Here is a 20,849-nt window from a genome sequence, read left to right on the forward strand (position 1 = left end):
AACTAGTCTGTATGGTCTGTTATCGTCAACTTCTTAGAATAAGACCTTCCACGAGTTCGACCCTTTGTTTTGACCGAAATATTCGTTTAAGGCATATGGACTAAAGAATGTAAGTCTGGCCGAGACAATTGAGAGAGCACAGAACGGCAAGGCCCCGGGTCATAGTCGAACTTCCCTCTGTCAGCAAGTACCTGTATAAATTTGGTTACGTTTCATTCGTGTCTAGCAAACCTAGCATAATACGAAACAGGATATTCTATGAGAGTAGATGACTGGTATATTTAGATAACTACCATCAGTATCTCGGTCTTCACGTATCTATAACTAGTAGCTGCTACTGGAAATCAAAACGACATATCTGTAAGAAACCCTATGAGTCGTTGAAGAGGCCCAGTATATCTGTACTTATCCGTGTAGTAATCCGCGTCTATATATATACTTACACTCTGAAATTCTACGGCCTACATAAGATAATTAGTGGAATGCATCGAAACTATGGCGTACGTTTGGCATAGTTTATGTATGTTGGTTCATGGAAAAAAAAAGGAGGCTTTTAGTAGATAATTGCTTCGATATAAACGATAATGCTAAGCCTGTAAAGTGAAAGAGGAGGGTGTATAGTCTCGAAGTAAACCATATCGCAAAATTACCTTAGGTATTGAGTATCGCTCACATGCACAGCACGGCAATAAATATTAGACCGAATTTAAATATCCGTCTTCATGACATGATATATCCCCCCCGAACTTCTAACTCACGTATCCTACACCTACATATTAGACATATACATCCTCGATAAATTATTCATAGTCCTGTAAGTCTTTTATCACGCCTTAGTATTCCCACTCCCAGATACAGCCGTAACGGTAACAAGTTCAGGCTCCGCCCCTGTGCCTCCCGACAAACGCACCGCTGATTCGGGGACCTGTGCCTCTGCGGCACGTTGTTCGACCCATTCGGGAGCAGCCGCGTCCGGTGCGAGGCCGTATAGAACAACTACTATGACACCGAGAATACCGCAGAGGCAGCTGAATGCTAGCGCTACCTTGCCGCGTGTGGTGAATCTGTAAGGTAGGTTAGCATAGTGAGAAATAGGTGAGATGGTGGTAAAATGGCATGTTCTGTCTTACCCATCTGGTAAAGGGTCGGGAGACCGAGGCTCCCCTGTTAAGTCGAGGAAGTTTGCTGTATTTCCGGCAGCATTGCCAGCCGTAGGAACATTCCCGGCGGCGCACGCGTCCAGGTGGTCTTTTGGGATCGTGATCGTCTTTTGTAAATCGAGGGGCGCCTCGACAAAGGTTGCGACTATAGTGTATAATGTTAGCCTCTACTTCTTAGAAATAGGGGCTGGAATTCGTGTCTGGGGGAAATACTTACCAAGGCCGGATGCAACGTGCCACTCAATATGGCAATGGAATAGCCAAACACCTAAGTATCCATAAGCATGTGACATGAGAATTCTAGGGTTAAGTAACACTCACCTGGGTTATCAGCCCGGAATCTAAGGACAATGAAACCGGTGGGGAATAGCACCAAGGTATCACGGCGCATAGGCGTGGCAGCAAAGTCGGCTTCTGTAACATCAGAATCCTCAAAGGTTCCGGCGTCTTCCTCGGACCGGTAGACAGCTTGGAAGTGGTGCCCGTGGAGATGGAAAGGGTGGCGTCCTGTGTCCAGATTGTTCACCACGATCTGCACTATGTCGCCCTTCTCGAGGACGAAAGAGTGTGTAAAAGAGCCGTAGACGGTAGGATTCGTCGCCAGTTCTCCAGCAGATAGAGCTGTGTAGAGGGTAGGTACTTTGGGTGATTTGTATGTAATATTATTGAAGAAGGCGCTATTAGGAGAAAAGGAGTCAGCATCAGCATCAAGGGGGGGTGATGCATAAACGGGGGACTTACTAGTTCGCACCGTCTCCTAAGTTGTCCATGATTACGTCGAGCTGGATCTCCTTGTCTGGCTTTACAAGCAGTGTTTGGTTATCGTATGGGAGCAGGGTCATATCGTCAAAGTTGTTCAATTCATCAACCAGTGCAGGCTCCGGCAATGGCTTGGCTTCATCGTATACTAGCCATCCAGTGACATTATAATTCAAGTCATCTGGCAGTGTATCGAACAAAGTCTAGAATAGGGGTAACGAATAAGTTAGTAAGCCAAGAATGGCAAATTACTCAGTTCAAGAATAGCCCACGTACGGTATCCATGCTCGCCACAAATGCATAGTTGGCTGTCGTGTCGTTCTTGGTCGTTACCAAAAAGCTACAGCGCTGAGCAGCAGACAGGTAGATCATATCGGCCTCAGCCGGCTGATGGTAGACACCATCGACCTCAATGATGGTCATGTTATGGCCTTCGAACCAGATATACTGGCCTGCGAAGGCCCCCATGTTTACGACGCGGAAGAGATAAGTTGTTCCGGGCTGGACCGGAACCTTCAAGTTCTGCGTATCATTGAATAAGGCGGCCTGGGGAACAGGCTCAGCTCCCGTAGGATTACCCTTGCTGATGAACCCTGGAAGTAGATCTGTTATCTGATCATGATACCAATCTGAGACAGTCAAAATCCTCTCGTTTTCTTGCTTGTAATAGGTGTCAAGAAAGGGAGATTTCGGGTCGTGAACGATGAGAGGTCCTCTTAGCCCATCAGGATATTGTCCATTGTGATGAGAATGGTACCAATATGTGCCAGGTTGGTTAATCTGTATGTGATATTAGTTCCATAAGCGATATAAATCTTTTGTTGCGGATCTTTACGGTGAAATTGTAGGTGAAACTCGAGCCCGGCGCAATTGAACACTGTGAGACTTGAGATGGGCCGTCCATATGAGTTGTGCCGTTCATGAACAAGCCATGAAAATGAAGAGAAGTCGACTGGTTTCCAAGCATATTTAAGACGTTAATTACGATATTATCGCCAATATCAGCGACAATGGGAGGAATAGGCCATTGGCCGTTAATTCCGATGGTTGGTCTGTCAAACGCTCCATCGGGATTCGACGTGACCCAGCCTATCCTAAAGTCATAGGTAACGGTAGCGGCGCTCGAGAGACTTGGAAGAGTAGCAACTAAAGCTACAATCGAGACGAGGCGTCTGAATAGTGAGGGCATGATGAAGAATCCCGTCTGGCGGGTGATATTAACTAGAGAGAAAAACCGTAGAGTAGGAATGAAATTAGGAGTTTGGAAGCGGAATACCTAGGCGTAGGTAATCAGGTAAATTGGAGTCCCGTGGTACTCGATAGAGTAGAGACGTCCCTCGATAGCACATGGGCTAGCACATGAACTGAAGAATCTGGAATATTTGAAACTATTTTACCCAAGGACTTGGGCCAAGTGGGAGATAGATGATAGATGCTGTGTATACAGTACCAGTATCCGACTTACATGGGTCAGGAGCAAGTCTTACCGAAAGCGACCGTTTAGCCAAGGGGGCAGAGAGGAATTAATAGATTATCTTATCAATCGGTGAATGTAACTGCAAGGACGCACGGTGGTATTGGACCCATGTCAAGAGCTCGCGCTTTTTTATTGACCTGATGCATCATGAGGATTAAAGCGGCAGGGAGGAGAGTCGAGGAATTCGGACCGCTCCAGACCAACAACATACCCTAAAAGAAAACGGCCTGATTTCACCAAGCTTCTGAACAACGCCATCGTATAACGCTACGGCTAGTGCACATACTACTACGTATATAAAAATACTGATGCTTTTAGAATCCGGACCAATTCTAGGAAGGACTATCAGATCTTGGGTAGACAGCCATTGTTATATTCGTGTTTCTATAGAAATATAGAAATATTTTTGCAGAGGAGGGAGGGGGGAAGTCGGTTGGTTTAGGTACTTAATAAAAATGTTGACCAATGACAAGGTCTAGGATGTGTTTGTTAAAAGAAAACATACAGATTATAATTTTTCTCGGTAGGTGACAACAAAAAGGGTTACCCCTACCCGTACCCACACACACACCACTGCTACAAGCTGCAGTACGATGATCTGATAAGATTTCTTAGCCAGTTAGGGATCGGTACTATGTAATAATGGCGTGGGGTCCTTTTTCACGTATTGTACCTCGCTAGTCCCGAACAATGACCAATTAGCAGTGAAAATGGGAGTACTAAATAACTTGAACGGGAAAGGATTAAACGAAAAACCACATAAATACAGACTACCTATCGTAGATATAGACTCGGTCGAATTCTAAAGTGAGGTCTAGTGTAATGAGGAAAGCAAACCTCTCATTATCAAGCTGCTTGTCTTTAGTCCCCGCAAAGGATCGGTGTCAGAAGCAGCTAGGGTTGTAGCCGGACCGGACGTATTGGCAAAGCTTGAACCGCCAAGCAAGGATCTCTGTTTTTCGTACCGCTGCAAGACAACGGGTCCTTCATGCCTAGACCCTGTCTGTAATACTCATTAATTAGGTACTTATTAGTGAAGCTGTGAACCCTACACTCCTCCAGATACTGGTGGGATGGCTGGATGGACGGCTGGCTACAAGAGCGGCCAGGTTACCTTCCTGATATCTATGTAGTTTGCAAGGGTGCTGTGATCCGGCGTTCGATTTTTCTCATTTATCGAACCATCTTAGTGGCTGATCGGGTTCGACCCTCTACGCACTGCTTTGCTCCGTGCCAACTTTTACCCAACGGTCGATTTTTCAACGGCCACGCGAGGATCCTAACAGGACTACTGGCTGAATCCCCTCTCAGCTAACACAGAATACTAGCAGAGCTGAACGAATTGTCTCCCCATCAGATGTTCAAAACCACCCTCGTCTAGCCGTAACCGGCGTTTTATCGTCCAAGCAAACAACCTGTCTCCCACATCCCTCAAGCATCAATCATACGTACCTAGTGACCAGACCCAATCACTCTTTGGTCCTGTACCCCACTCCAGATTATCTGATTCCATTTATCAGATCAACAGATAATTCGCTATTTTCTAAACATACACAAAGGACCACTCTTCCCAAATTCTAATAGTTCGTACTCGAGGAAACCGGAAGCATCCCCTCGCCGGCTTCTCCTTCGCAATGGCAGCGGATACTGTATTTGCCGTCCCGGTGTTTCTTGTCGTTTTCCGAGAGACTCTTGAAACGGTCATCATCGTCTCTGTCTTGCTAGCTTTCCTTAAGCAGACCCTCGATGGCCCCAATCGAGACGTAAAAGTGTACAAGACACTCGTCAAGCAGGTAAGACACGGGCGCCTTTAACTACCTAGTATTTCAACATTGAGTATAGAAAGAGTAACCATAGACTATAGGTATGGGTTGGAGTTGGACTCGGCTTCTTTCTCTGCCTCGTCGTTGCCGGCGGACTGATTGGCGCATTTTATACCCTGGGTAAGGATAGCTGGGCACTGAACGAGTACAATTATGAAGGAGCGTTCGCCCTTGTTGCGTCCATAATCATCAGCATCGTGGGCGTGGCCCTCCTTCGCGTTGGTAAAATGCAAGAGAAGTGGCGTGTCAAGCTAGCCAAAGCTCTCGAAGCCCCGGTAGTCACGGGCGGCAAGCGGAATGGTTGGCTGAAGCGCTTCGCCGAGAAGTACGCCATGTTCGTCCTTCCCTTTATCACTGTCTTAAGAGAAGGCATCGAAGCCATTGTCTTCGTAGCTGGAGTGTCTTTCTCTGCGCCAGCAACTGCGGTTCCGCTTCCCGTAGTCGTCGGGCTGATCGCTGGTTTTATCGTAGGATACATCCTATACAAGTGAGTTCTAGTATATGATAGCATGGGTTTGCATTCCACTAACTTGCATTAGGGGAGGAGCGGGAACAAAATTACAATACTTCCTAATAGCTTCTACCTGCCTGTTATATCTGGTGGGCGCCGGTCTTTTCTCGCGTTCCGTATGGTATTTTGAAAACCAGCAATGGAACAACATTATCGGTGGCGATGCGGCTGAACTGGGAGACGGACCGGGCTCTTATGACATTGACAAGAGCGTCTGGCACGTAAACGTATGTAATTACTTCCATGTCCTCTTCTCCAATCGCTAATTTTATCGTATAGTGTTGCAGTCCTGAGCTGAACGGCGGCGAAGGAGGCTGGGGAATATTTAACGCCATACTTGGATGGACCAACTCAGCAACATATGGCTCAGTCATCTCTTATAACGTCTATTGGATTGCTGTTATGATCTCATTTGGCGTTATGAGATACCGCGAAGTTAAAGGACATCTGCCCTTTATGAAACCCAAGGTGAACCCAGCTGCTCCGGTCGTTCAAGCTGAGAGGTCCGATGAAGAGACGAAGACTGTGCCTAACAAGCCGGCCAACTAGAGATACCTATAGGAGTCGCGCTATTCTTGCTGCTTCACATATCGAGTTCCAAGTTGGTGTAGGATGGAGTATGGCGTTATATAACGCTCTATCCAAGTTATTAGAACTCGAGGAAACGGTTCGTTTTACTACGTATATATATGGAGGGTAATTTACATAATATTGAAGGTGAATAATGAAGCAAAAAGTGTACCAAGTAAATAAATAAAATATACGGATTATGAAATAGATTTAGCGTCTCCACACTTGCCAAGCTATAGATGCCTAACATATCAGATCAGGATTTAGTGGCGTGAACGTCACTCCCGCGGTCCCGCTCCCCATATCTTATGCCAAGATCATTATGTATTTTCAACTACCTACTCAAGTACTTATTAGATAGGTAGTCAAAGTCAAGGTCTACGATAACTATTTTAATACTTAAGAAATATACTTGAATTTGATACTCTTAAAGCCTTATGCAAGGCAAATATTAGCCACTTGATCATTTTTGGAAGGTTGGATTTTTCGACGAGCCCTAGAACTGATGACCACCTCGGACCTTTGTATCTTTAGGGTACTGCCTCACACGGAAGACAAGCCAGATGGACGACTCGGGCAGCGCTATAGACGGCAACACGTCAGACCCCAATCCCACCGAAAAGCTCCCTGAAATCGTCAACATTGTCGAGGATGGAGATTTGATTTTGGATGTTACTTTCGAGAATTCTAAAGATACTATTCGAACCGCACGAGCCGCTCAATCCAAACTACTAAGTCGGGACTCACAACCTGTACCGAAGAAGCAAGCTCGCTTAGGTTTCCGTGTAAACCTCAAAGCGCTCAAGGCTCAGTCTAAGTATTTTGAGAGGCTTCTCACTGATAGTCGCTTTAAAGAGGCAAAGGATATATCAAACACCTTTGCCGCGCTCTCAGTAAAGAATATCAAACCTGAAGCTGCCGAAGCTAAGGAACTTCCCTGGATCAAAATCCGGGATGACGACCAAGCAACTCAATACGCGCATCGCGAAGGCGCATTTGGCGATCTTCTGCGGATCCTTCATGGCAAGGAAATAGTCACGAAGTTTACCATGTTATTCGTAACCACATTAGCTGTCTTGGCTGATCGCTTTGACTGTGCATCCGCGGTCTCGAAGTTCCTCGTTGCCGGCATGAGGTTCAAATGGCCCGTGACGAACCGTAAAATTAATAGAGACGAGCCGACAATCATGAGCCGTAGTAGCGAGGATGTTCTACGCCAAAAGATACTGGTGTCGTGGCTATTGAATCAACCTGCTAGGTTTCAAGCAGCCACAAAGGAGATTATCATGAATGGTTCTTGTCGGTGGAGTTCGTTTGCTCAAGATGACGAGTCTTCAGATGCTACATGGTGGTACTTGCAGGATGGCCTTGAGCGTAAGTTTATGCATTCTCATGGCATTTCCATACGTATTAACCCCTGAACTAGAAGAGTTGCAATACCGCCGCCAATGCATCCTAAATACAATAGCCTCCGTCCAGCGGCACTTTATTACTCTCTACGCGTCGCGCACGCGGCAGTGCAAGCTTGGCTATGATTCGAGTGCGGCTTGCGACTCATACCAGCTAGGCGAGATATTCAAGTTCTTAACGAATAAAAATCTCATGTTCCTCGTCGACTTCTCACCAGCGTCTCTAGATTCCATCGCGGATACCTCCCTATTGCAAATCGACACCGTAATCGCCACTCTGCGGCAGTGCCCCAGCTATCAAATCGACAAGAACCACACCAACTGCGGGATGCGTACGCGTATCCTGCCCATCCTGGATTTCATACTGGGCCTGCTGTCGGCGAACTCCGTCCCCATAACCAGAAACACTTGGAAGAGCAACCGTCAGGCAGTCGCTTGGATGCCGCCTGATACCGAGGGCAAGGACAAACCGGAGATAGCGCCGTTCCGGTTTACGAGGTCACTAGCGGGAGACCAGCGGTTGCGTTTCGAAAACGCATTAGGCGCGGATAAGTTTGCTAAAGACGTGTTTACGGCGCCGAGCTGGGATTGGACGGCGGAGGACCAGGTCCACGATGATCTCCCGTCTACTACTCCGAGATGGAGTTTGAGGTAAGCAGTGGGGGTGTGCCATATATAGCGGGATAGGAGGATTCCTTCCAGGAATTTGAAATGGAAAGATGAAGAGCTGCTATAAATTCGAGGGCCTCTATTTGCAGGTATACATATGGAGAGAAGAGCTTGGATACTGTACCGGTTACTCTAAATCACGTAGGAACTGGAACAGATCTAACAGGTATGCTCCTATGCCTCTTCTTGACCTGCTTCTAGCCATTAATTTCGATTTGGTTCTTGTTTCATACCTAGGTTAAATCGAATTACCAGGATAGTATTGAGCGCTGTAATCCCATAAATTCTCATAGCTGTAAGGTAATGATAAATAAAACAAAGACGCATATGATGAGAATAACCCGTGAGTACCAGTGTTTATATAAAAGACGAGGGCCAATGGGCCATAGGTCAGATTGTTCTTAGACGGATGTTATTGCTGTTGTTAGATAAGTAGTCTCCGTGATGTTCTGTAATATTGAATAGGGGCCTCTGGAAAACTCCAAGCTTCCAAAGCGGAGGCGATATGAGTTCGTGAACTATTCGCAAGCAAAGTTATAGATGATGTGTTCAGTTATTCAGTACCTTGGCAGTATAGGGGCTTTAGCTGTATAGGAGATAAGAGACTGCCTTATAAAATAGTTCATGTATGGATCTGTTGTTAGGGCAAATGAGATATATAAATGCTCTAAACATTGACTAATGCATTAGGCACCTAGTCTGGGATAAGCATCGAACCAGAAATAATGTTGTAATCTCTAGGTATATACACGGCATTTCTTGGCCGTCTTCTTTGAACTGATAACTAAACACGGAATATGTACCCTACCCAACCAAACATTGAAGGTGAACAGTCATCACCCAGGAATGATACGCCGCAACGCCAATACATAACGTGTCTAAACAACTTCCCAAGGATGGATGCAAAAAACAAAAATGCCAAACTCTAGCTCCTGAGAGCTTCCAGTCTGTTCCTCATCTGGTCCATCATAGCCTCCGGGTCCTCTTCTTCTTCCTCCAGCTGGACAGGCTGTTCTTGGGGGTGAGATGGCAGCGGTACACTGGGTGTCTCGCCCGCCTTCTCCATACGGCCCTTGAGGATCTCTCCCAGCACTTTATCAACTTCGCCCTCGGCTTCCTCCTCTTCGTCCTCTAGCATATCGTCCACCGGTAGATTCTCACCGACCATCTCCTCGATGACGCCGGCCTTCATGAGTTCGAGGGATAGCTCGCGCATGGTTCCTGCCAGTTGCGGTAGCCGAACTAGGCTGTTGACGTCCTTCATGACGCCTACGCTGGCCCGGATGCTGCCCTCGATCTTGCGCACCGCGAACGCCTCGTTCACTTGCATCTGCACGCTGTTCAGCTGCGCCTTGGATGTCACTAGCCTCGCGGATGTGCGCCGCGCCCGGATCAGCTCTTTCGCGAAGTCGCGCACTTCTCGTTGCGCCTGCTTTGCTTGTTGTGGGTTCCGTTGGGATCGTCGGTCCGCTTGGATGATGAGGTTCTTGGTCTTGATCTCGACTTGCTTGACTTGGTTGATGTCTCGATCGAGCTTACGGATGTTGGATCGTATTAAGGCATTGCATTTTCGCATCTATTTTCAGACGAGTGGTGTAAGTTGAAAACGCCACCAAGCTAAATCTCCATCGAGAGAAGGATGGGGAGTTGCTCACCTGGGCGTTGGGGTCTGGTTTAACGAAGAGTGCTTTGAGACTCTCCATCTTGGGGGAGGGGGGTGGGTTGTCGTAGAGGTTGTCGTAGAGGTTGTCGTAGAGGTTGTCTGAATTGAAAGGTCTAGATTAAAATCGACAAGGCGGTACCTACCGGGGGACCTCAGATGGGATCTGGCAAAGCAGTCCGGGGGAGGCTGAAGAAAGGTACCTTAGGTAAGGAGAGTAGTGGGACTGATTGATACGTAGATGGTTGTGTGTTATGCAGCTTAACGCGATCTAAATGACGTTGGTCCTGGCTGACAGGGAAAGGACGGGGGGAATTCAGGAACAGCTTAACCCCGCTAAAGTGCTAACTTACACCAGACGGTTATCCAACACAGTGTCAGTGACAAGGGGTCTTAGCGAGTGAATGCTTACGTAAAGCTGTCACTTGCTACAGATTCACAGATGCTACATTTATTAACTAAAGAGAGATATCATTTATCATATTATTCAATTTAATCTTGCCATCAGAAATCTTGTTTTGCATCCGTACCTAAGTAAATACACGTATGTCGTATGTACAGTATCCTTAATGATCCGCAAAGGTTGTCTTGCTATACTTGAGTCTTTGTATTCTTTACATAGAAGACTGTATCGAAGAATGCAACTCCAATATTATTTATGCGGATGAATCCAGGACTTTGGGACCTGGGTACGTAGGCGAGGCTTCTGGAATTTCTCTGCTTTCATGCAGTCATCTCGGGGTCTGATGATTCTCTTTCGATACTACACTCCTTAAAAAAGGAAGCAGATACGGTCATAGGGATGTATTGAATAGAGCTGTATTGAATAGAGCTGTATTGAATAGGCATGTATTGAATAGGTATGTATTGAATAGGTATATATTGAATGTGTAATCCACGTCTCCTAGATACGATAAGGTACGATAAGGGCCGTAGTGTAGCTATATAAAAGGAAAGGCCGCCACCAGTTTTACGAACCGATTGACCAGTCTACATACAAGTACCTACCTAATATCTAATATAGCAATTAAGTAAGTGGCTTTTATGATAAGTTTAACTACCTAAGTTAAGATACGAAGATATTGTACAATACAAACGCTACCGCGAAGTCTATGCCCAATTAGGCTACCTCTTACAGTGCGAATTACCGGCGAAGCCTAGGCAGCTACCCCCCGTGCAAATCCAAATCTAGCCCTGCTGCTTCCGCCGCTTTCGTGCGGGTTCGATGTTCATCGGAGGGGTGCATCATTAAGCTTTCCTCTACAACAGCCTCATATTTTTTTTATTTCTTAAACCCTCTTCCCACCAATTCCAACAAGAGGTAGACGATTAAACCAACGTTGCATTTGCGATCCCAACTTAAGAATTTACTTTTCACCCACGACCTTTTTACACCTTCATACTTTACCGACGTCATATACCGTCACCCCCACCAACAAATCCAGATACCCTATAATCAAGATGGCGCAGGTCACTCCCGAAGGTAAGTCCACTACCTGAATCAGCACCTCCATGTCTAGCTTCGTGCCAATGGACTGGGCGGCGTACCATGTAACTGGGCCGATGTCTACGTCTCATACATGGATATTCCATCCATCAAAGCATACACAAGCTAACCACCACTCTCTGTGTAGTACTATGGGCTCAACGCTCTTCCAACGCGGAACCTGAGAAGAACTTCATCTATCTTACCATTTCAGTTCCCGATGTCCCCAAGGAGAACCTGAAGCTTGATCTTCAGCCTACAACCCTAACCTTCACCGGTCACTCCGAGACCCTGAAGCGAACGTACCACCTAGATCTTGAATTCTACGCTGAGATCGACCCTGCCGAGAGCCAGGTCCACCATACCGCTCGCAATGTTGAGCTTAAGCTGCGCAAGAAGGAGCTCAATGACGAATACTGGCCGCGTCTTCTCAAGGACTCTAAGAAAGTCCAGTACTTGAAGACCGACTTCGACAAGTGGGTCGATGAGGACGAGCAAAACGAGGCTCCGGAAGAAGATTTCTCACAATTTGGCGGCATGGGTACGTAAACTATTTATAATCCACACGGTCTAACCCCCTCTGTAAACATATACTCCCCCTTAAAATCTATTCATATACAGATGAATCCTCACCCATATAAATTCTCGTGACTAACATTTATTTATAGGAGGCATGCCAGGTATGGGCGGTATGGGCGGTATGGGTACGTAACTTTTAGGAAGATTAACATCTATCAACTATGATTAAGCTAACACGTTTGCACTAGGTGGTGCTGGCGGTGACTTTAGCGGTATCGATTTCTCGAAGCTCGGCGCTGCCGGTGGTATGCCCGGCGGCGATGAGGAGGAGGATGAGTCTGACGATGATATGCCGGCTCTCGAGGGTGAGGAGGAGGCCAAGGACGAGAAAGACGTGACCAAGGCTGCTGCATAAACACGTTTCTGCAGGCTCTAAAGCAAACCCTTCCGGGTGCCTTGTGCAAAATCCACTCGTCCTGCTTGGACCCGAGAATATGGCCGAGGCGATAGAGAGAACTAGCAAGTGTTAATGCGATTCAGATATGTTTCGGGAGCCGGCGAGCTATTGGCAAGCTAGGAGGTTAGGTTACCTAGTACTTAACGCTGGATTCCGATTAAAATTTTATGAAGTAATTAAGAATATTTTGCTAGACATTCCGGGATTCATACGAGCTCGGCGGACAGCAAGGATCACGTTGAAGATTGGTGTCAATCCCCATATATCCCATATATTGACCTTATGTATCCTGGCTACACAATCTATGTCGTCCTACACGGTCTATCTACGGGCCACGAAGAACTGCTTATGTGCAGCAAGTGTCTTAAATTTCGGCAAGCTGGGCAGCCGCAATTCCCCATACACTGCATGATTGGTTACGAACGAATCCCCGAACCTGTAAGTCTCTGGTTAGTGTGACGTTAATGCCCGTTGTCAATCTTTCGCCTCAGCTCCGGACGAGATGTCTCATGACACGGTTGGCAGACCCGAGTTCAATATTTACGCGTATATGTCTCTCTCCGATGTCCATTTCCTTGATTCCCGCCATTTCTATTTCAGACTACCTCTCACGTCGATCGCCCAATTCAAGAGCACTTGTCAATATGCGAGATTCTGTCCTACGCCTATGTAGCGGGTTTGACTTAGAAGGTCGGCTATTTCACTTTGACTACAAGTTCCGACACCCCATTTAGTTCTCGATGTTAAGACCTGTCAGACTTATCATAGTATGTACCCGTTACTCTAAATGGGCAGTTTTTCGTGACTCGGTGCTGTAGAACAGAGGACCCAGTCCCTTGGGTATCCGTTCTGCGGATATGTATGCCACACGACGGAAGGTGTGTATCTTTCTCTATAGTGTCCGTACTTTTGTATAAAAAGCAGCAGAGGTTCGCGTAGAGAATTCTGGCATCCCTTCTCTTCTTTCTAGTACATACAAGCCAATGAAGACAAAATTTTATAAGTTCCACGCCATAGATATATCGTATAGACGGTCCGTACAAGGCCCCGAAGCATTCCTACTTCAACCTTCTAAATAGCCTACGTTCTTCCCGCGGAATTTCGTTGGCGGTCTCTGGTAAACCAGCTCGAATAAAACGAACCCCAAATTACAGTCAATAGCATCTGCCGTAATGTCTAACTCAATGAAGAAGTCCACACGTTCGCGGCTCAACTTGGCCAAGTCTGCGCCTGTCCAGTATTCACAATCACGGGCACAGAACAACCAGTCGTCCTGGACCGCAGCAGATGCGGCCAAGGCCTCGAAGAACGGTGCATTTCTTACTGCGTGGCCCCCCGAAGAGCCCTATCACACACCAACTATCGACCTCTTCGGCCAAGGCCAAAACCAAAATGGGTCAAGAAGGTCTTGAAGTATACTTGTACCATGCGGTAGTATGCGAGCTGTACAGGGAACTCAACCAGGGGCAGTCGTGCTATCAAGCAAAAACTGGGAATATATCAGGCTGTCTGTTGGCGCTCCCCCCTAGGAAGTTATTTGTGTTTAATGTCGCGCTCTAGCGCAGTTTCGTGTCTCTCCAAACGGCTAAAGGAAGGGGAACAAGGTCTGATAGCTTGAAGGAGCCTATGGACTGTTTACGGTATCTATTAATTACGCATTGTAGACGGGGTGATGGCATAAAACTAATTTTGGTGTATAATACTCAGCAAACAAACTATACGAGGCGAGTATAAAGGCAGGGATGCGATTGGTACGATATTTTCCAACTGTAAAGTACACTTATAGGAGGATATGGGGAGACTACCTAGGTAATCACAGCATAGAGTCGAGACGTGTAATGGATGCTTGATAGACTTATCCACCCCATAGAAGAGCCTCGTGAAGAAACAAGATCGACACCGAAACTAAAGAAAATTCCGACTCTCTGCTGATATGTATAAGACAAGCATACGAGAGAATATGAGCTACTAACTTAAGAAGAGAATAGTAGTAAAAAAAAAAAAAATAAAAAAAAAAAAAAAAAAGAAGGAGATAGAGTATAAAGGATCAGAAATATTGTGCGATGTAGTAAATAGTTGTTATAGAAAACGACCTAAGGTTCTAAAAAAGCCATCTTGACAATATTTCGCACCTATATCAAATCGTCAACACCATAATTTACTCATGCCACGATGTCCAATTCGTAAAGGGTACGTACATAGGTGGACTTTAGCAACCAATTTTCACCAATCCACATAAGCCCGCTTGGCACAGCGGTAATGCGCCTCACTAGTATTCTCTGAATACTAATAAGGAAGCTATGAGGAGATGACTGGTTCGACTCCAGTAGTGGGCATTTGTTTTTTTCTCTTTTGGGGAGTTTTTTTTTTAACGGCTTTCGCGTGGGTGGATTTTTTTTTTTGTGGGATTTATACGAGAAATAAACGAGATAGCCTCAAGTTCGCTTGCCCTACGGAGGTTTAGGTTACACAGGTGGTCTCCACCGGCGCTAAAGGAGCCAATTAAACATCGGGGGAAAGATTGAGGTTTAGAAGTTGAGTTGGTTATAACCTCAGTTACGATAATTGTTATGTCAGGTTATCGTGGTTTCGAGTTTAGGAAAGATTACCTATTACTAGTAAATACTGGTAATGCTTGATTGACTATTCCAAGTGATGTAGTTGGTAGTGTTATAAATTAGCAAGGTCTTTAAATTCTACGAGACTAATATTTCAGGAGGTACGTATATATAGATACCTCTAACGTACTTAAATCTATGTGTCCAGTGTATTTCTCGGAATATTTTAAAAACTTAAATTAGCATTATATGATTCTACATAGGGAGCAATCATAAGAGCTCACCTCCCGGTCTAATGGTCATAGCCTCGCTATTACTCTTAACTAAGGACAAGAATTAAACGTAAAACGTCTTAATAAATTGATCGGAAAGCGAACAGTCTAAGGAATGGCTGCGCCAGTCTATATAAGCCTAAGCCTTCTTATCCACGTTATGAGGCAACTTCAACAAGGATGCATTAGGAATATACCCATCCTTACAGAATCGCGGTTGTGGTTAATATTACTGGCCGAATCTGTCCCGTTTTGACCTCTGCTGTTGACGGGATTACGGTGTACAAGTACTACGCAACGAGACAGCTTCGGGTCCGTACCCTCGGTAAGACTCCAAGGACAAATAGTGGGCAAGAAAGGACCTAGATAACGTTCTCTGGACACACTCATTATCCAAGAGCTCAAAGAAACAGACAGACCTCTCGTAAGTAAGATAGCCGTAAATAGGATAGGGGGTCTACAGTCTTTTTATTAGAGTGAGTGACTCGGGTTAGAGAAGAGATACGGATTAAATTATATCATGAGAAGAATCTTCGCCAATTATCATTCTCTACGATATTCTAAGGCATTATCCCTTAAGAGAGGAGCGAAAGAATTGGCCCCTAGGCCAGAATACTTCCCCCCGATCGTAGAAAAGTGCGACAGTGCAGACGGATCTGGTCTCTTCCCATGATCAGGAAGGCGGCATGGCAAGACCATCTAGGCGTACCCCAAGGCGCGCCAACTCAGAGCCTCCGCTGTCGTCTCTAAAGGGCACCTCAGGAAGATAGTGGCGTGGATCGCTTCCCAGCCACCAGGACTAGTGGTATGGAGTTCCTCCGTCCACAGGTGCCAGAAACCGAAAAACCGGGCCATAGATATAGCATCTCTAAGAGTAACTGGTAACGTCTCAAGAGGGGCACTCTGACGTGATGGCTGAGGCGGATGCTTCCCCATAGCATAATACCATGCAGCAGACGATTAGACGTATTTACCTGTTCGTCTAGGCCAAGTCGATGCAAGCTGTACCCTTGCGTCTGGCTTCTTCCCAACATCCAGAACTCGAATTAGAAGAATAGAGTCGCTACCTTAGGGGCACTCTTTACGGTTTGAAATCATAAGTGCCAATCAAGTTCGATGATTATTACGCATTCTGCGTCATTAGGAAAGTCGTTCATCGTGGCACCAGCTAGCCAGCAGTCAAAGGACGGTTGGCTATATGAAGGTTAGCAAACATGGCAGATATCAAGATGGCCATTGTGCGCTTGCCTTGGTCAACGTAAAGCTCGAACGTTGGCAGAGGACTATCACTCGCATACGTAACCAGCTTGTCCTTGCGGTCCATCCTGAAGCCTCAGGTGTAACCGGGACATTGGTTGATTCCCCATTTTCGCCTCGCCTATCACGAGGCGGACCTAGAAGGCATGAAAATAGCATTTTGGTTCCTTAATAAACATTAAACCTAAGCTACGGGTTCTAGTGTATATAATGTATATATATGTCCACCAAGAAAACCACTTACCTATTCTAGATTATCTCATAGATGTTATTTAGTACGCCGCTTGATCTTGTCTTTAGCGGCGTATATATAGGCAGTCATTGGTGCCCTTGTCTAATATAAGAAGTAATTACCTTAACTTCTTGAACTTATGACATATTAATATCAAACTGCGGCCCCGGCTAAGGACTCGAGAGCGAGGCTTAGCCTTAACTTGAATGCATATTGTACCGTGTAAGTTGTATTATATTATATTGACTACAAGTTATCAAGACCTAATGCCGATATATGACGATCATTCTTTATGAACTCAAGCTTACGGTAAAATTCCATATAATCTAGTAATAACTTGTTCAGGGCAATTTTCGACCTGGAAACCGAAAAGCATTTGGACGCTAAAATATAATCAATGCTATAGAGTGAATACTTCCTTGTATGATCGGACGATGCAATAAACCAACCGGTCCAAGCATCTCTCTCTTTGTTACATCTTTAACCGAATAAGCTTATATTGTGATGCCTACAGCTAGAATAATAAGTTCATGAGACGGTCTAAGGAAAATGTTGAATTAATAGCTGCGCATATACTAGTATAAGGCTGAAAAGGAAACTAAGACTGCTGCAAATAACTTTACTTATCATGATGCCGAAAATGCATGGGAGGGCTATGATACGATGTTTTAAACTTGCTACAGATATAAGCGCGTAACGTTTCCTTTAAGTTTGAATCTTCATCACGCAATCTAAGCTTAGTTAACATGATCGGCAGTGTTTAAGCGATCTCGAAAAATGGGCCAATCCTTGATATTCTATGTATAATGGCTGGCTATTAAGCAGCGGGAGAGCTAACATCTTTATCGGACCCCGGACATATATGTAATTGGCACGTTAGCCAGTTCTTTAACACCAATACTTGCAGTAGGGTTATGCGATCGCAACAATCCTGGAACTCCTATCACAGACTAGTATTAACGAAAAGTAGCTTGCTAAAGCTTCTCCATGCCTTCACTAGTAATATCCCCTGAGGTGATCTGGTTCCTATATAGTAATACTCTCGTAGAAGCTTAGAACTTAGGGTCCAATACTGCTACCAAGTCTTACCTAGCAGCCGTATACGGAAAGTAACTCGGGCTCGAGTGGAGCACATAGCTCTTCTGCGGCTCCGCGGTCCGCATAGGGGTTTAGTGGGCAGGACGGTCATGTGCTAGGCCTAGTAGAATTCGTCACATCCATCTACACCCATCCATCCATCCATCCATCACATCACATGTCGGAGTTAAGACGCCGGGGGCCTGGCTAATGGGGTTGCGATTCCAGCCCATTACTTGCAGTTCCCCAGTTCCCCGGCCGTAGCCACAGACACCGCAAATAGGTAGGTATACCTAACGGTTAGGTTGATCATAACGTGAGAATCGACGCCTCGTCACCGGGGTAATGCCTTTCCGAGATGTGACGGATGCGCATTCTGTTGCCATTACTTCATCACTGCTAATCTATCCGCGATACCTATCGCGACATCACGAAGCCACTCCGCTCTCGGTCTTTGGTGATATGCCCCTCTCGGGCATAATTGGTCAATGGCTTGCTACTACTGTATGTAGGTACTCACTTACATACCTACCTACCTCCTACATACATGCCTACCTATTACATACCCATCTTCGAGCAACGCGGCAAGAGGACGCTGTCCGACGAGTGTGATTCATCTATGTAAGTTGCGTTGCATGCCGCCGACTGCGACGGCGAAAAAAAGAGGCATCATTGCGCTTGCGCTTGATGCCCGCATGAGTTCGCGCAAATCAGCGAGAGCGTTCGAAGCCATCGCGACCGTGAATGGCTTGCCACGTTTGTCCATTGTCCAGATTGTAATCGGACTGCAGCTTTTGTGGCCGGGTATAAAAAGACCCAAAGGGCCACACACGTCCGTCCGTCTGCAGCGGAAGGGCGCTTCTACAGAGCAGGAAGGCCAAGAGGGCAGGGCGAGGGCAGGCAGGCCATTCAAAGCTGGGAATTTTCCGCCTTAGGTCTGAAGTAGATATATAAATCCGCAGTTAAGCATGCATCGGACCCTGTCAGGAAAGTCCGCGATGCGCCCACGACAACGACGGCCGTGCGCGGTGGAACAGGGGGGTTTTGAACAGCGAACACTTTTCCTCCTTATTAAGGGTTGTCGAGGATACATTATGTAAAAAGTTTTCTGCATTTTCTGCAATATTGGGCCTCAATGCCGTCGAAGGCTGCTGCGGGAGGTTGCAATCCTGCAACATTGACGTATAGTTTTTTCCCTTTCTCTCTACTCCGAGATGCAGTGCGCACGGAAGACATTTTAGTATCTGCCTAAGGTGTTGGGAGTTGAGTGTTGGAATGAAAAATGTGTGAATGGAAAAAAGCCTTCGGTTCGAAAGTCACAAGCAAACCAACATGGTTAAATGATAGGAGAATAATACGTTAGGCGCTTCTCATGGCCATACTTTGGTTTTCTTTGAATATGGCCCATTCTGGAATGTGTCTTGTGTGTGCAACATACGATTCAAGTCGAACCGCTACAGAGTCCGGGTTTATGAATTTAGACCAATCCGTAGCTTTTCATCACATATCTTAAGTGAGACCTAGCTATAATAGAGATGTGATTCGGCTGCGCTTAGTTTATACTAATGCTTGGCGGTAGATCGTTACGCGGTTGAGGGTGTGTAGAACAGAGCCCGGGGTTTTAAGATCGCTATACTTGTTGCATGTATCGCTAGATCAAAATGCAACAATTTCTTATCCCAGAATCATACATACATAAGACGAGAAAGAATATGTGATTGCTGCTTTAGTCGGTACACATTCCGGGGCGTTTTGTGGTAGGTATGTACATTAGGTACTATCTACCCAAACTACCTAAACCACATGTACCCATCTACATTATCGTCAACTTGCTGACTGATTGTTGTTGTTTAAGCTGTGCCGGAATGAAGTAGTATGAAACCCAGTAACACTTTAAGTATTTTCATTTTATCATATTGTTTTCTATGCGGACTTGTGTCATTGCAAACACAACCGTAAAAAATACCGAATACTTATGCACTCCAAGCTCGATGCAGTGTCGAAAGTAGTATCGAGTGAACTCCAAGACTTATCCCCAGATTGTCAAGTACATTGATCGAAAATCGCAATATAATATTGGAGAAGCGGTTACATGTATTTCCGTACCTCTCGGGACTTGTTGAAGATGAATCCGGGGATACTTAACTTTATTATATTATCTTACCTCCGTATATTGTATGTTGTATATTGTATATTGTCTTAACTAAGCGGGCGTAATCCCGTCGGCGGCTTTATATAACATAAGCGGACTAACCTGGGGATGCTCGCTCCGCGAATCTCGGTAGCGCGACATCGGGCCTACGGAGTATATCCCATGAATTAGACGGCTCTAAATGCCTTGTTCACATGGTAAAAAAATTCTCTCGTCTGGCTCGTATATGTGTTCTATATGATTCGGTTTATATTTTTTTCATTCTTTCACTACGGCTACTGACGAATCCTCGACGGCAAGGAGCAAGGACCGATTTCTATGCTTCTGGTGGATATGCCAAGCGACACGAGAATGGACTCAAACGATACAAGATGACGTCGTCATTTAACTACCGCTTCGGCATTCTCATGCGAAAGACAAAAGTCATATTCGGTTACATCTGATACCGACGTCCCAGCTGTTCGAATCGCATGTGTTGCCTACAGGATCGGATTTGTTTTTGATGAGGGAAATTAGGTTGAGAATCCCACTCCATTTCCCGCAATCACATATGATATTGATATTTATTGATACCGAATGCCGGACTTCTCGATGCACTTAGCACTCCGAGATCTCTGACCGACTTAGGTAAGATGAATGCACACCTTCTCCGTAAGAAGGGGGTGGTATTACATAGTACACGATAAACTCCGACGTGGGGTGTTATCGATGTTGACCCTCCCTCGCATCTTTAAACCCCCCAATCTACCAATCCAGTTTGGTGGGGGGGGGATTTCAGGTGAGATAGCTACCTAAACCGTA

At 45.8% G+C, this 20,849-nt stretch overlaps 5 protein-coding genes and 1 non-coding gene across 6 annotated transcripts; 4 read left to right on the forward strand and 2 right to left on the reverse strand.

Moving 5' to 3' along the window:
* Window positions 1-551: 551 nt before the first annotated feature.
* F5Y00DRAFT_63326 (putative ferroxidase) lies at window positions 552-3,283 on the reverse strand. Its single transcript, XM_048013932.1, has 7 exons — window positions 2,755-3,283; window positions 2,196-2,699; window positions 1,902-2,122; window positions 1,482-1,837; window positions 1,378-1,428; window positions 1,131-1,305; window positions 552-1,064 (listed from the first exon to the last, which is right to left on the reverse strand). The coding sequence occupies exons 1-7, from the start codon at window positions 3,106-3,108 to the stop codon at window positions 827-829; spliced, it is 1,899 nt and encodes a 632-aa protein (XP_047869890.1). The 5' UTR covers window positions 3,109-3,283; the 3' UTR covers window positions 552-826.
* A 1,588-nt stretch (window positions 3,284-4,871) lies between these two features.
* On the forward strand, window positions 4,872-6,329 carry F5Y00DRAFT_63342 (iron permease FTR1). Its single transcript, XM_048013933.1, has 4 exons — window positions 4,872-5,189; window positions 5,261-5,706; window positions 5,759-5,957; window positions 6,010-6,329. The coding sequence occupies exons 1-4, from the start codon at window positions 5,031-5,033 to the stop codon at window positions 6,277-6,279; spliced, it is 1,074 nt and encodes a 357-aa protein (XP_047869891.1). The 5' UTR covers window positions 4,872-5,030; the 3' UTR covers window positions 6,280-6,329.
* A 265-nt stretch (window positions 6,330-6,594) lies between these two features.
* On the forward strand, window positions 6,595-8,703 carry F5Y00DRAFT_63372 (uncharacterized protein). Its single transcript, XM_048013934.1, has 2 exons — window positions 6,595-7,674; window positions 7,727-8,703. The coding sequence occupies exons 1-2, from the start codon at window positions 6,864-6,866 to the stop codon at window positions 8,362-8,364; spliced, it is 1,449 nt and encodes a 482-aa protein (XP_047869892.1). The 5' UTR covers window positions 6,595-6,863; the 3' UTR covers window positions 8,365-8,703.
* A 305-nt stretch (window positions 8,704-9,008) lies between these two features.
* On the reverse strand, window positions 9,009-10,479 carry F5Y00DRAFT_224112 (uncharacterized protein). Its single transcript, XM_048005956.1, has 2 exons — window positions 10,034-10,479; window positions 9,009-9,954 (listed from the first exon to the last, which is right to left on the reverse strand). Exons 1-2 carry the CDS (start codon window positions 10,079-10,081, stop codon window positions 9,304-9,306), a joined length of 699 nt encoding a protein of 232 aa, XP_047869893.1. The 5' UTR covers window positions 10,082-10,479; the 3' UTR covers window positions 9,009-9,303.
* Window positions 10,480-11,001: 522 nt separating this feature from the next.
* F5Y00DRAFT_224113 (HSP20-like chaperone) lies at window positions 11,002-12,214 on the forward strand. The gene is made up of 2 exons (XM_048005957.1): window positions 11,002-11,521; window positions 11,673-12,214. The coding sequence occupies exons 1-2, from the start codon at window positions 11,500-11,502 to the stop codon at window positions 12,071-12,073; spliced, it is 423 nt and encodes a 140-aa protein (XP_047869894.1). The 5' UTR covers window positions 11,002-11,499; the 3' UTR covers window positions 12,074-12,214.
* A 2,525-nt stretch (window positions 12,215-14,739) lies between these two features.
* On the forward strand, window positions 14,740-14,836 carry F5Y00DRAFT_t7. Its single transcript has one exon. It is a non-coding gene; the product is annotated as a tRNA-Thr (tRNA).
* Window positions 14,837-20,849: the final 6,013 nt, after the last annotated feature.

The sequence above is a fragment of the Daldinia vernicosa genome (assembly GCF_022497035.1).
Source record: "Daldinia vernicosa strain CBS 139.73 unplaced genomic scaffold F5Y00scaffold_2, whole genome shotgun sequence".
Taxonomy (NCBI): Eukaryota; Fungi; Ascomycota; class Sordariomycetes; order Xylariales; family Hypoxylaceae; genus Daldinia; species Daldinia vernicosa.